At 44.1% G+C, this 13354-nt stretch overlaps 2 protein-coding genes across 2 annotated transcripts in view; one reads left to right on the plus strand and one right to left on the minus strand.

Annotated features, from left to right (window-relative positions):
* LOC135977156 (syntaxin-binding protein 2-like) overlaps window positions 1-13354 on the minus strand; it is a 252736-nt gene that overhangs the window by 166527 nt on the left and 72855 nt on the right. The window lies entirely within an intron of this gene.
* LOC135977169 (maestro heat-like repeat-containing protein family member 2B) overlaps window positions 1-13354 on the plus strand; it is a 52247-nt gene that overhangs the window by 10727 nt on the left and 28166 nt on the right. The window contains exons 7-22 of the mRNA XM_065576453.1: window positions 144-236; window positions 708-777; window positions 890-1003; window positions 2044-2117; window positions 2381-2503; window positions 3580-3663; window positions 4304-4448; window positions 4920-4960; window positions 5275-5416; window positions 6877-6929; window positions 9480-9587; window positions 9943-10062; window positions 10316-10438; window positions 11633-11785; window positions 12593-12619; window positions 12945-13067. Of these exons, the coding sequence (XP_065432525.1) occupies window positions 144-236; window positions 708-777; window positions 890-1003; window positions 2044-2117; window positions 2381-2503; window positions 3580-3663; window positions 4304-4448; window positions 4920-4960; window positions 5275-5416; window positions 6877-6929; window positions 9480-9587; window positions 9943-10062; window positions 10316-10438; window positions 11633-11785; window positions 12593-12619; window positions 12945-13067 (1593 nt within the window). The remainder of the gene's footprint in view (window positions 1-143; window positions 237-707; window positions 778-889; window positions 1004-2043; window positions 2118-2380; window positions 2504-3579; window positions 3664-4303; window positions 4449-4919; window positions 4961-5274; window positions 5417-6876; window positions 6930-9479; window positions 9588-9942; window positions 10063-10315; window positions 10439-11632; window positions 11786-12592; window positions 12620-12944; window positions 13068-13354) is intronic.

A 13354-nucleotide genomic window follows, 5' to 3' on the forward strand; every position in this document is an offset into this window, starting at 1 on the left:
TGGCCTGTGTTGTACCAGAGGTCAGACTAGATGATGGCAATAATCCGTTCCAGCCTTGGAATCTAGGAATCCCCTGAAGCTGCTTCAATCACTACATATTGCTCCTGTGTGTGCCACCATCTGACTTTCACCCTCTGTTGCAGAGTCTGAGCCAGCTCTTGAAGGTCTCTTTTGAAAATAAGATCCCTCTACCTAAAAGGAAGTTTCAAGCCATCTGCAGTGCTCTGCACAACCAGGTGAGGGGTGGTTTTGCTTGGATCCCTTGAGTTTAGGCACAGCAGATCTGAAGCATATTAACAATAAAAATCTATCGAATGATAGTGCAGAGCCTGGGCACCTCCTCATGCCTTACTGATTTCTGCAGGCTCAAGAGTAAGCAGGTAGCGGTCTCATTTTCTTAGCTAATATCCAGCTCAGTTTGTAAAGCAATTTCACCATAAGCCGATTATCAGGGGAGTCAGAGTTGTATAGTAAAAACTGTGGCTGTGTCTTGATTAGATCAGCTCTGCTGCTCAAAACCCTTTAGCTTCTCTTATCGAATGTATTGGTCATTGTGTTTGATTCTTGCTGTGCATTCAGTACCATCTACCTGGGGTTCAGATCTCTATTTGGACAAGTAGGAAGTGGAAGCTTAGAAATTAATTGAACATTTTCTTTTCAATTGCTTCTGATTAGCTTTTCTTTGACCATTTCCCTTCTTCCCACAGATCTGTTCTCAAGCTAAGCCGCTCAGCACGGAAAATCACGCCGAGCTGTTGGATTGTGTAGTTCTGCTAGGTAAGGGGAAGAGACTCTGAGTTGCACAGTGGTTTCCTTGTAACTTCCTTTGTCAGGTATGGTAAGAATAAGAGTTCTGTTGTCAGTGAGGACGTGATTTGTTCCCTTGCAGCCCGTTCTTCTCCTGATGATCTGATAGCATTTCTGCACTCGCAGCTGGAGATTGAGAATGAGGCTGTTCGTGTGGCCTCTTTGAATCTGCTCAGTGCCATTGTTGGTGCCGACTGTAAGTAACACAGGAGCAACTGTGCCAGCTGCCCTCTTGGCCGACATGCTGAGGGTTAAGTTGGGGACATCCAGAGCAGGGCCGGCTTTAGGAAGTGCGGGGTCTGATTCGTGGGACTTGTACTCACCAGGCGGCGCTCCGAGTCTTTGGCAGCAGGTCCTTCATTCGCTCCGAGTCTTCGGTGGCACTTCGGCGGTGGCTCCTTCATGTGCTGCCGAAGAGCCGGAGGGAGTGAAGGACCCGCCACTGAAGTGCCGCCAAAGACCCCGAGCGCCGCCGGGTGAGTAAAAATTGAAAAGGCCACTGGGCACGGGGCCCTGTTAGGCGTGGAGTGCAGGGCCCTCTTAGGCACAGGAGAATCGGGGGAATCGGCCTAAAGCCGGCCCTGATCCAGAGCTAAAAGCATGAGCTACTATAGATTGAGCTAAAGAACCAAGGCTTTGTAGGCATGGCAGGGCTGTAACAGACTCATCGCCTCTGCAAATGGGGCACTGAGGCTCTATAACACACAGTCACCAGTGGTTTGGATATCCACTAAGGAACCAAATGCTGCTATAAGTTACCCCCGTATGGCCACCCAGAAATCAACAGGTTCAACTAAGTGCTGAATGTAGCCCAAGGTATTTTTCAACTTCAAATACAGAAGTTAACTTGGGGCTAATGCATGTTAACAATAATCAGATACAAATAAAATAGGACTCCTGACTCGATATTCATCAGTATTATACACTATAGATTCTGAGTTCTGTTATACTGGTGTAAACACAGATTAACTTCAGTGACCCCAGTCTATCTAACGCTTTTATAAGATTTCCATCATGGTAGTATGATGGCACTATTTATAGAAGTGGAATTACTTTAGATTTACACTGGTGTAACTGAGACCAGAGTCTGGTCCTATGTTTTTCCCACTGATTCTGTAGATGAGAGAAGCTCGGTACTATTCTTAAATAGGGCCCTTTGAAATCCAGGATTAATTCCAATGTGGAAAGTGAGTGAGTGGAACAAAGAAGTACTGTACACCTCTCCTTATCTTTCAGTGCCCGAGACAAGAGTTAAAAAGTTTCTGATTGTGAAGGCAGTGAAATCCACTCTCAGTGATCAGAATGCTAAGGTAAGATTGTGTGTGGAGCAGTGAAATATTTCAGTTTTTTTCAATGATATGGGATGAATGGATATCTGGGTGGAGCTTTCATTCAGATCCAGGGGAGAGACTGCAGACTAGAGAAGGCATGTCATTCTCCTGCCAGTGTTAAATGTAGCCATGTTTATAATCCAAGGAGATAAACTCAAAAGCATAAGGACTCTCCTATCCTATCTCCTATATCAGGCAGAAGGGATAACAAGAACTCTTGTGTGTAATCTCTACCCTTGCAGGTGAGGAAGGCAGTTCTTCATTTCATCAGGAGGCTGCTCAGTTCAGGAAGTGTGGAGAATTGTGCAGCATGGGATATGGTAGCATATGTTTTCCACGAGTTCAGTGTGTCCACCAGCAAACTGGTAAGGAGAGTTCTTAACACGTAGGACTCGGTCCTACCATTCTTGCATGCTGATTGCTCCCCTTGCCTTCCGTGGGAGTTTTGACTCAAGGACAGCTGGACTGAATGATTAGAGACAGAATCTGATCAGTTATATTGGTGTAAAGTCAAGGTAACTCCACTGACTTTAGTGGCGTTACTCTGGATTTATACTAGTGTAACAGAGATCAGAATCTCACACTGGATATTTACATCTAACAGAGTTATCTAGGTTGCTCAAACCTCTGATGAGACACTGAAAATTCTGAAAACACCATTTTTCAGTGAAATGTTCTTGTACAAGGAAGCACATCTTTTTGTTTTCAATAGACTCTCCAGAGAACATAATGATGCCCAATTCTGTGGCTGTTGAAGCATACCTAAACTATCAGCAAAACACCGAGGTTATGCAGGCTGCATCCCAGACTGTCAGGAGCCTGGAAAAGCTTGCTGCCTATTTCCCTCACTACATACTCTACTCTACATGTACTAGTTTAAAAATATCTTCAATCCGTATTTCTATCCATGGACACAGCCAGGGGCTCCAGACACTTTGTGCTCCGTGACTGGATCCATGATATGTATTAACATAAACAGTTCAACTTTACAGTAAGTTGTTGATAGAATCACACTCACTACACACAGAATGACCCAAGCTGGTTGGGGCATCAGAACAAACAGAGTGGACCCCCCTGGTTCTGCATATTTATTTCCATTGGGCAGAGACTGAATATTTTTCCTCAGAGATAAAAAGATGAAACAGTTTTTCAAATTTAAAAATTTTTAACACTGTTGGGGGAACTCTATTGTGTTCAGTGAATCATTCCCTTCACTTTAGGGTTTTCCTAAGCCTGGGATCTGACCCACCAGTTAGGAGTTTCTATTATGCTCTTCCCTTCAGACGTTTGTGCACTTCCGGTGCAATATAAAAGCAGGCATAGGTCAATGTTCAAGATGGCTTTGTAAGAGAAGGACACTGATTCTATAGCCAGTGTCTTGCTACTAGCTCATAAGTTCTATATAGCTATCTCACAGCAGGGTACAACACTTCTCACCCAGGCTATTGAGGAAGAAAGGACTATCCAAACCCTGTGCATTGACATCCTGCAATGTCTGGACACCTCAGTCAGTGGAATGTCCCAAGTAAGTGACCTATTGCTACTGCTTCTTGAAATAGGGACATTCTTCCTTACATTCCTTGTACCTCTCCACAAGGAAGCTTTTTGCACAGTCAGCATAATGGAGGAACAGCATGTCAAATTCATGTCAGGGATGGTGTGACCCCTTCATCATGGAGTATGTGGTTCACATTAGAGAAAAGATATAAAGCAACTTACCTGGAAGGAATCATGTTGCAGAGATCTTCCCTTAATTCTTTCCACTGTCTGAACCCCCCCCTTCTGAAATTTAGATTTGGTGATCCTGGATTTGAACAGATACTGGGGCTGGAACTGTGCCTTATATAGGTCTGTAAAGTTCTGGGTGAGTTTATGGTGCTATCTAAATAGCTCCATAATGCTCTAATGCAGGGAAAGAGGATTCATCTCTGGGTTAGAGCCAAATTGCTCACCAAACAAGGCAGTGTATTTAAAAGACAGAGTGCGGGGGCACCGGACAGGTAGAGTGAGATGTTGGGGAGAGAGAGATGAGGTGATAGGTTAGGGAAGGGTCAGTGAGGAATAAAAGGAGAAGCTACATGACAGGGAGGGATTCAGACAGCAGGATACTGGAGATGGGGGAATGGAAATAGCTATGTACTGAACAGTCTCGCTCTTCTCTGCAGGTGTTATGGCCAAGGCTTCTGGAGTATGTGGTGCCAGCTCAGTACACTGGTACTTTGAAGCCTCTCTGCAGATGCCTTAGGGAACTGGCTGAGAAAAAGCAGCAGGAAGGAGAAGAAGCTGCTTGCCTCGACTACAGTGGACCAGGTTTATAACAGAAACTCTTTCATTTATTCTCTCCAGGCCCTATGAAATGAACAGATTCAGTCTGCTCCAGTTCTCTCGTCTGCAATCAGGAGGCTAAAATGAATGAGGGATGGTCTTGTGATTACAACATGGCCATGGGAGGGAGCTAGGAAACGTGGGTTCTGTTCCCGCCTTGCCACCAAAATTCTGATGTGACCTTGGGGAAATCACTTGATCTTTCTCTCTCAGCTTCCCCACTTGTGAAATGAAGGAGTAATTAATGCCAACCTCATAGAGGTGCTGTGAGGCGGAATTCATTCCTGTTTGTAAAGCATTTTGAGATGCTCAGAGACTAAAAGCACTATGGAAATGCAAATTATTATCAGCTGTATTCAACATTGATGGGCAGGTTGGAAATGGATAGGTGAATAACATCAGCAGGACTCTCTGCAAAGCCTGGCATAATGAATGCTATTCTGTTTCTTTCCCTAGTGAAACTCCCTACACCCCAGGGGCTGCTGGCGCGACTCTTGGTGAGTAGACCATGAGAATAGAGAATGTGAAGTGGGACAGTTAACTATAAAAATCGGTTTTATAGCTAGATGCTTATAGACAGGCTGAGGAATGTGTATGATTGGGTCTCTCTCTCTCTACCCTCTCCTGAGACACACTGTTCTGCATCCTCGTACTAGCTAGAATGCTTGCTTCTTCAGGAAGACACTGCAGTAGAAGCAAAAACTCTATTGTACGGTCTCCACAATGAGAGAGTCTGAACTATTCCCTCCTTCAGGAACAAACTGGTGTTGTGCTGACAAAACTTAGCCTGTTCTTTCTCTCTCATTGACAGGTAGTAGCCTCATCCCCTTATGAAAGAGAAGGACATGGATATGCTGCCTTGCAATTACTGAAGGCCCTGCACCACATTATCCACGCAGCAGTGGGTGAGATGTGGGTAGTAAACATCCCACCTCTGCTGCAGTACATTGAAGGTAAAGTGCTAGTTAGGAGGAGTGCGGTCCATGGAGAATAGAAGGGAAGCCACAAAATGCAGCTTCGTATTGACATGTGTTGTGCCATTCCTGTTGCAGTACATGAGAACAGTGGGGAATTGAAGTTGGGGTTCTGGGCCCTCACTTTTCCTTCACCTGGATAACTGGGAACCACTGGGGTAAATCCAGAGTTTAACCACTGAGGCCAATTCAATCAGGGCAGAATCAGGCCAGGAAGGTTTCAGCTGAATGGAAATTATACAGCAGTTCCCCCCACACCTTTGCTAGGTTATTAGTTGGGAAGGTGAATACCCATGAAGCTGGAGGTTAGTGAAATATTTTGGGGTTACATATATAGTCTGATTTTGCAAACTAAATTTTTCTGAAAATTAAACCCCATGTTTACTTTCAAGGGCGATTCAATTAAAAAACCCAGAGTTTTCTTTCTGTAAGGAAACCTGAGCCATAAAAGCTAGGTTGGCCAAGTGGCTGCCCTATGTAGAATCTAGGTATTGTGGGCCCAAAAATGTCTTTCACCAATTTTACAGTGGTATGAATCTATTGACCTCCGTGGAAAAAACCCTTCAGTCAGTGTAGGCTGTGTCTACACTATGGGGTTATGCCAGCAGAGCTCCAATGACGTAGCTGTGCCAGGGTAGTCTCTGTGGAGCACGACAGACCCTACGTGGAGCACAAACCCGATGTTTCTGATGAACGTCGGACCCCACAATGTTCAAGTGGGTTTGATATTCAAAAAAAGATTTAAGAAATGAGCTGTATCTTCCCTAGTTGTTGTTGCTGTACAGAGTCCCCAGTACTACATTGTGCCGACATTAAAGAAGGGTAGGTTAGAGCTGGACATTCAGAAACAGGGCCAGATTCTCAGCTGATGTAAATCAGTATAATTCCATTGACTTCAGTGAAGCTACACCGATTTACATCAAGTTAGGATCGAGTCCAGAATCTCTTCTTATGCAGGAAAAGTTTGTATTCACATTAAACCCAGTCCTCTGATGTGCTGAACTGTTTTGTGAGGTGCTCAGCACCCTCAGCTCTCATGAAAGTCAACAGGAATTGGGAGTGCTCAGCATCTCACTCCTGGTGGGTTGACTGACGCTGAATAAAAATGCCAGCAGGGTACATAATATGATACTTTCTGTTGGTCCAACAAAGAACGTTGGCGTAGGTCCCATTTAGCCTTGAAAGCCCAGGTATGTTTCAGCTTGGCAGACCAGGGGTTTTAGAAGGACAGATTGCAAAGGTAGGGTGACCAGATGTCCCGATTTTATAGGGATAGTCCCGATTTTGGGGTCTTTTTCTTATATAGACTCTTATTAGCCCCCCACCCCCTGTCCCGATGTTTCACATTTGCTGTCTGGTCACCCTATGCAAAGGAGATACCTGGGACGACTCTTCTTGCTAACCTAGGTGACACTATTGTTTTGCCTCCTGCTTTATAGGAAACACAGAGAATTCCCTGGACCATGAACGGTGGGAGCACATGCTGCTTCAGGTACAAGATGGCTTTCAGATGTATTGTCACAGCCCTCCCTCCCCCCTCCAAATGTACCAGCTGGGGAAAAACTTAATGATAAATTATTCATTAGAAGCAGAGCTGGTCAAACCATTTCATTTGCAACTTTTGTTCAGTGAAAAATGGCCTTTTTTATTTTCATGGGAGATTTTCAAATTTTTCAGTTTTTTTTTTTTTTTTTTTACAAAAAACAAAACAACCCCAACCCAAATAGAAAATGTTTAGTTTTTTTAAACTGATGTTGATTTTTTGGGGGCTTTTTTCCAGTTGCTTTCCTGTTTGTCTCCTCCCCCCTCTGGCTTTTTCAGTCACAAAGTGGAAGAGGGGAAAAAGGCATGGGGACGAGGGATAAAGGGAAGGAAAGGGGGGAAAACAAAGAATTGAATAATGGTCATTTTTGATTTGTAAAAGCAAAATATTTTTGTTTCTTTCACTTTTCATTTGTGTGGTGAAAAATCCCACTTGTTTTGTGAAATGGACTTACTATTGTTCAACCAACTCTAGTTATAAATAACTCTGTATTACCTCTGGGAACAACACAAAACTTAACCATAAAACCAGCATGCTAATGGTGCTAGTGCATCACTGGGGGACATCTAAAGGATTCTTTTTTTCTATTTGCCACTCAAAAGAAAATTTGCTCTGAGAAACCCAACGAGGAAAAGAGACAAGACAAGGTTTGGTGACTGTATCTCATGGAGAAGCCTTTCTGGTCAGAAAGAGCTCTTTACAGCCTCGTGTAAATCCAGACAAGGAACATTTTTATGGCGAGCGCTGAAAATGAAAGGAAAGGAACTAGTGACAAATAAGCCCCAGAAGGTTTGGAGTTCCATTTGGGGTTGGATTACACTCTAGAATTTCCCATTCCAGATCCAGGCTCATTTGAAATTCTTTGGGTTAAAAAATCAAATAAGATTAGGTTCTCTTGTGAGGTTTTTGATATTTTCTGGCTGCTGTTCAAAATTCGGGCCCGAAACAGCAAAGTGCTGAGAGTTACTAACCTCTCGCTGACTTCAATGAGAGTTGAGAATGTGACCCTGGATCCTTTGGGTGCCCAGTGGCAGAGGCCACAGGAGTGCATAAGATTACCAGGATTCCCTGGATCTGATCTCTATATAATCAAAGGGTGTCATGTAAAGACTTTACTGGATACCTGTGCCACACGGATCATCATAATCATTGCACAGTGACTGGATGGATAATATATAAGGCGTTATGGTTGTATACTGAAGTTTATGCTTTTAAGGTCTGTGAGTTAGGGCTGGTCACCAGAAAGCGATCAACAAGTTTCTTTCAGGCAGGAGATGCTTATCTGCCTGAATGGCTGTATGTAGATGAGTAATTATTCACAGTGGATGCTAATCAATAGAGCAACATTCTAATCAAGTGGTTGCAAAGTCTCCAGAGGAGATTCGATACAAGAAAAACAAACAAACAATAGGGGGTACCCTGTTTACAAGTGAAGACAATGGATGCTTGGAACTATATCTGGAGGTCCAGAGGTATCCTGCATCAGGTATCCTTCGCCTATTGGATGAACTGCCAGCTAGCTTGTCTCATGAATGGAGGATCACATTTGGTCTGGGTGTTTCATGCTGGGAGAGAGATTTGGGGGAGCTGTCCTTTGTGAGACAGGGGAATGTTTGGTTATCTAAGTTTAAGCTCTAGAAGTGTGTTATGATTTTATTTGTATGTAACCATTTGTTTACATTAATTTTACTTGCTGCTTCTCAAATCTCTGATCTTTGTGAATTAGACTCTACTTGTTTTCACTATAAACGTATCTAAGTGAAGCATAGTTGTTTTCACTCTAAACGTATCTAAGTGTGTTAAATGGAGCGGTGATGCTGAGGTGACACCGGTGACATGGTATGTAGCAAATCTATGAATTCTGTGAGTGTCCAGTGGAACAGGGGCTGGACATTCTGGGGCTGCACAGAGGGCTCGGTGGTTGGAGTGTACCGATTGCTTACCTGTAGAAGGACAGAGGAGCTGGATGGGGTGAGAAGGGTGTGCTTGTGTTTCCTGTGGCTGGCAGAGTCAGGAGCTGACACCTGGCAGGCACAGAGAAGGCTTCCTCATGCTAAGGGCAGGTGGTAGTGAGGTACCTCACAACCCTGGGTACTCTCGGGAGGTGTCATAAAGGGTCCACAGCACTTCAGAGAAGGTTCCTGGTCCTTCGTAGTCCAGGGTTCTTTGTTCAAAATTTATTAGACCTATTCTCCATCCACTATAAAATCACTCCTCAATGGTCAGATTTCTTGGCTCCATCTCATTCTCCAATTCACTGTCTATCTGGGTTTGGAGACTGAGAGGAATCATCAGGCAAAGGTTTAAGAACAACAGGCAGAGGAAGTCTGGGTTGTTGATGTTTACAGTTCTCAATAGGGAAATAAGCTTCCCATGACACCTGAATATTGGAAAGTTTAAACAGAGAACAAGGAAGAAAACAAACAAACAAACAAACCCCACAACAATCCCCAAATTCTTGCAATTAACCATCTACTTTACCTCTTGTTTTACACTCAGTTCCTAAGAACATCTCTGGAGACGATAGACAACAGTGCCTGGAGCAGCCAGATAAGCCTTGAGTTGAGCCAGCAGATGGCCAGCTATGCCAGCCCTTCCAAAGAGAAGGTTTGTTATCTGTTAAGGCTTAGTTTCTAGTTAATTTCCCTTGAAATTCTGATTGGGGGGCTGCATAAGGCTTCTCTCAAGGCTTCATTACTTTATATTTTATTCTGCATATAAAATTTGTTTTTACTTGTTCCCTGCTCTCTTGCCCCCCGCCCACCCTTCCAATATTTGCTTGGACAGGCTGCTTGTCTGTACTGCATTGTTGGTTCTCTGGCTGGGCTAGATGTTGGGATGTTTCTGCAGTATGGATGCTTGGACTTGGCTATCTTGTTCCTTCCTGAATGTTGCTGAGCTGGGTCTGTACTGACAGGCACGTTGTGTTACCGATATCTCAGTGCTGGTCTCTTTCTTTCAGAGTTTCCTGTATAAGGCGCTAGGAACATCCTTAGCAGTTTGTCAGGACCTGGTCCACGTTAAATCACAGACTCATAAATTTCTGACAACAACAGATTATATGGAAGCCCCTGAGAGAGAGGTGAGGACTCTGTCCCTCTCCCCACTTTACCAAGTAATCCCTGAATGCTCCCTGTGGGGCTCAGCTCTGAGTTGGCCTGGGACAGATGCCATTTTGCTTCATATCCTCATTGCTATTTCACTCAGCCCCCTCCCTCTCCCCATGTGTCTCAGGCCTCATTGGCACTTTACACCACTTCAGGTGAAAGGAATGGAGTCGTGGGGTCTATCAGGCACCTGGTTAGATCCTAACCAGTATTTTTCTTGGGTGACAGGGAGTCATTTCCGTCCTCGCATTCTCTGCTGAGAGCCACTTGGACCTCACCTTGAACGCACTTCAGGAGTTTGGGGCTGCAATCAGCAAGGTTAAGATTTCTGGGCTCATCGACCGTCTGAAGGTAAAGGAGCCAGGGGGTTCTCTCAAACTTCCTCTCCCTCTAAAGCAGGGGCAGCAACCCTGCGGTAGTGTCTGCTCTGGTCAGCTAGCATTGTCCCCCAGTGTATGCGTTCTGTGTGATGCCTGCAGTTAAGCAGGGAGGAGCACAATCTGGAGCTGGGGTTCTCTCAAATGATTTTTATCGTCTCATGGCTTGAGCACCCCTCCCATGCACAATGTGTGGGAACTACATCAGTTGCTTGCATGGAAAAACATTTAAGGTATTTTTATGTTTTTTAATCCCGGAAATGAGAAGGTGTTGCAAGCAACATGTGGCTAACGAACCTGCTGTAGGTAGACCACCAGTGGTCTACAGATGACAATTATGGAACCTCTGATTTAGAGCAGTGGTTCTCAACCTTTCCAGATTAGTGTACCCCCTTTCAGGAGTCTGATTTGTCTTTTGTACCCCAAATTTCACCTCACTTAAAAACTACTTCCTTACAAAATCAGGCATAAAATTATTAAAAAGTGGCACAGCACATTATTACTGAAAAATTGCTTATTTTCTCATTTTTACCATATAATTATAAACTAAATCAACTGGAATATAAATATTGTATTTGCATTTCAGAGTGTAGTATATAGAGTAGTATAAAGAAGCCATTGTATGACATTTTGGTTAGTAACTTTGCAAGTGCTTTCTTTGTAGTCTGCTGTAAAACTAGGCAAATATCTAGATGAGTTGATATACCCTCTGGAAAACCTCTGCAGACCCTCAGGGGTACACAAGTACCCCTGGTTGAAAACCACTGATCTAGAGGATAGAGCAGGAGACTAGGCCTCTGGGCTTCCATTGCTGGCTCTGCATTTACTCACTGTGCAGCCTTAAGCAAGACATTTAGCGCCTGATCTTGTACCCACCAGTGTCAAGGACTAAGCTCCCGTGTACTTCACTGCTGTAGGTTCAGCATTTTAGGCTCTCTGTGTCAGAGTGACCCGTGGGAATGATGGAGATACTAATAACTCCCTACCACACACAGTTATTATATTGCTTAAATACTGTTTGCAAGTGGTTTGAGATCTTTGGCTAAAAAGAGCTTTGCAAGTGCAAGCTGCCATTGCTACTGTGAGCAATTCCTCGGTCAGCAGATCAGAATTCCACGGCAAAACGAATCAGAAGAACTTGTCTCTAGTGACGTTTCCGATTGTCTAGGACTACCACCATGGGAAAAGAGGCAAGACTCGCAGCACCCTGATGCTGACATACAGCAACGTGGCTGTCCATGCTCCAAAAGAGCAGCTTCTCTCCCGAGTAGAGGCAGACATCACAGGGAACATCCTTCACCATTACAGAGCCAGTTGTCGGGTAAGCGCTTTTGTGCGATAAGGGTTAGGGGCATTACCCTGAAGTGATAGCATTGCCTCTGAGTTTATAGAGAGAGGGCTTGTATTTTCTAAAACTCTCCTTTGAGCAATAATTTGTCACATAACTCAAATTTAAAACTGTAATGGATGGAGCGTGAGCTGTCACATGTTGTAGCATTTTTGTTGCTCTTCTTTGTATTTTCTCTAGTTTCTCTATATTCTTCTGAAATTCTGTAGACCACAGCTACACAGTAATTCAGATGCAGTCACACTCAGGCTATTCAGAATAACACTCTAACTCCCCTAATATGTATGTGTATCTAGCTCTATCTTTCACTACCCAAGAGAGACTAGTGCTAGCTTGTATTTAGCTGATTTGCTGTCACTCTGTTTCTTGGACTCACTACTTCCCTTACCTCTTATCTGTCTTCTTGTTTGTCTGTGTGCTCCTTATTTCTGTTCCCTAGGTGTCTGACTGCTGGCACAGACTCTCATCTCAGAGCAACCTCTCCACGTCACTTTGCCATTCAATTCTGCCCTGTCTGACTGAGACTCTCACTTAGGCATTGTCAAAAACAGTTGACCAAACTTATATCTTCCAGTAGTTCACACATGCAAATATTACATAGTATGGCCCCTGATAGTGACCTCTACAAAACACCCCCTCTGGATACATTTCCTGCCTTTTGGAAGATTTAACAATAGTGATTTCTCTCTGCTCCATATTCACCAGCCAGGACATTTTGAGGATGTGTGTTATGGGGGACTATGTACATTGCTAAGAGCTGTTTTGCATTTTGTTTTTCAGGTGCTGGGCATCACTCTTACGAACAAGGTAAATTCTAAATAATCTGCCCTCAGCTCTTGCATTTTCTATACACAAGTTGCTTGTTTAAATTGCACAGAGCTTGATTTCCTTGCTACATCAAGCAGGAGTCCTGGCTGCTCTGGTGTAAGTGGACCTGGATTTATTTGATGAACCTGGGTTTTCTCTTCTTCTGAGGTGGGTGCAGAGCCGGGGTCCTCTGCCTTCTGGGGTCTGTGGACACCTCTCTCCTCTCCTGAGGCTAGATTTAATTCCTGATCTTTATCTTCTGGACTCTAGTTCTTCTCTCAGTTTCTCATCCACATCCTCTTGTTTCTCCTTCTGGATTATGTAGGACATGTACCTAAAATTAACCCTCATCCAGAATGTCACGGAGATTAGCTGTGCCATCTTGGAGACCAGAGATTTCCAGGAGTTCGAATTCTCTTACAAACAGGAGCTCCTTGGCTACATGCTGGTGAGTGATTAGGAGCTTTGAGGACTGAAGTACAAAGGAGTTTGTTGTAATGCAATAAGACTGGTTTTCCAGGGAGATGTTATTTTATCCATTGGCTGTGACTGTACTACTGCAGTCTCATGAGCTACCTGCATGGCACCCGAATGCTGGGTCCACTCTGAGCTCGGCAGAGATGCTGACATATTGTGGGCTGTAACTGGAAGGAATGGCTTGTGTCTGGTGAATTATCTTTCTGTCCTCCGTATAGCCTGCAGATGGCCCTATGGTCCATTTCAGAGGCAGAGCGC

Source organism: Chrysemys picta, chromosome 22 (genome assembly GCF_011386835.1).
Source record: "Chrysemys picta bellii isolate R12L10 chromosome 22, ASM1138683v2, whole genome shotgun sequence".
Taxonomy (NCBI): domain Eukaryota; kingdom Metazoa; phylum Chordata; order Testudines; family Emydidae; genus Chrysemys; species Chrysemys picta.